At 68.0% G+C, this 1,596-nt stretch overlaps 1 protein-coding gene across 1 annotated transcript in view; it reads left to right on the forward strand.

The window, feature by feature from the left end:
* The window catches only part of HGS (hepatocyte growth factor-regulated tyrosine kinase substrate), a gene marked incomplete at its 5' end in the record, with an annotated part of 10,216 nt that overhangs the window by 1,343 nt on the left and 7,277 nt on the right, over window positions 1–1,596 (forward strand). Inside the window, 2 exon segments of the mRNA XM_015559807.1 lie at window positions 920–1,043; window positions 1,402–1,499. Of these exon segments, the coding sequence (XP_015415293.1) occupies window positions 920–1,043; window positions 1,402–1,499 (222 nt within the window).

A 1,596-nucleotide genomic window follows, 5' to 3' on the forward strand; every position in this document is an offset into this window, starting at 1 on the left:
TGGTGGGGGTGGGGAGGGGAGGAGGGATGAGGGCAGCTGGGCGCCCGCACACCGAGCAGGGTGCAGTGGTCTGATGGGTGCTGGCGGGAGAGGGGCGATGCCTCCTTGGGCAGAGGAGGGAAAGCCCTGCTGGGCCCGGGCCGATGCTGCCCCTGCAGGGATTGTGACCTGGGCAGTGACCCCGAGGCTGTGATGCAGAGCGTGGTGGGGCAGACGTTCTTGGGGTGCAAGGGCCCCTCGGAGTTGCGGCTGCCTGGGTGCTCTGAGGAGTGCAGCCCCAGCTCCGGCGGTCTCCTGGTCCTGCCGGTGCCTTGGGCCCACGGGCCAGAGTCCATCTGGGCCTGAGCTGACGGCTGGCTCCTCAGAGGCCATTGGGAAGAGGGGGAGGAGTTCTGCAGATCATGGCCAATGGCCGTTAGTCCCCCTTGGCGATAAGAGGCCTCCACCGGTGGCACACGGATCCGGGAAAGGCCCAGCAGCCGGCGCTGGGCTGTGGCTGCCCCTGCGAAGCCGCCTGCTCTGCCCGCATCCCCCTGGGCAACCTGGGTGGGTGGCCCCCAGGCGCTAGGAGTGTAGCTGGTGCTCCAGGTGGTGGAGAGGGTACTGGGTGTGGGCCTGGCTGTGACTGGAAGGAGGGCCCAGCGGCTGGCAGGTTACAGGCGAGGGGTTCCCAGTCCGGTCTTGTTACAGAATCTGGGGTTACCGCGTAGGCCCTGTGGGCAGACAGATGCCAGGGGTTCTCCTCAGGGTCGGGGTTCCATGGAGGGGGCTGGGCCTGGGGAGCGGGTGGCCCCTGCGCCCCACGGGGACCTGCCCACCTCTGCCCGAGCAGTGTGTCCTCCAGCCCCGTGGTCACGCTGACGTCCCTTTGCACCTGCGTCTCCGTGTCCCTCCTCACATCTTCCTCCTTCCTCTGCAGAGGCAGGTGGAGGTCAACGTCCGAAACAAGATCCTGTACCTGATCCAGGCCTGGGCGCACGCCTTCCGGAACGAGCCCAAGTACAAGGTGGTCCAGGACACCTACCAGATCATGAAGGTGGAGGGTGAGTCGGCGGACAGTGTCCGCATTGGGTGACCGGGCGGGGACGGCACCCACCCGCCCACCAGCAGTGGCACACGGAGCGGGCACCCCCGAGGAGCGTGGGTCAGCCCATGTCCAGGCAGCCAGCCCCTGGCTTTCCAGACCTGAACCCCGCTGGGGCCGGGGTGGGGCCAAGCAGCACACAACGTGCTGGGGAACAGAGCGGGGCAGCCAGTGGTGCTCTCGGAGGTCTCTCTCCATAGAGACAGAGGTGCTGAGCCTGGTCGCCTGGTCGCCTGGTCCTGAGGGGGCAGGGGGCAGGGGAGCCTGGGGCCTCGTGGACCTGGCGGCCCGCTGTGACTGCAGCCTTCTCTCTCCAGGACACGTCTTCCCGGAGTTCAAGGAGAGCGATGCCATGTTTGCTGCGGAGAGAGTGAGTCTCCGGTGCCGGGCGAGGGGGCTGCTCTGGGCGGAGAGAGCCAGGGACTGGCCTGCTGGGACCTGGGCCGCACGGAGCTGCTGTCTGCGTGGAAAGTGCGGCGCCCAGCGTGGCCCAGTGGAGTGAGCGGGCTGTG

This window comes from Myotis davidii, unplaced genomic scaffold (genome assembly GCF_000327345.1).
Source record: "Myotis davidii unplaced genomic scaffold, ASM32734v1 scaffold211, whole genome shotgun sequence".
NCBI lineage: Eukaryota > Metazoa > Chordata > Mammalia > Chiroptera > Vespertilionidae > Myotis > Myotis davidii.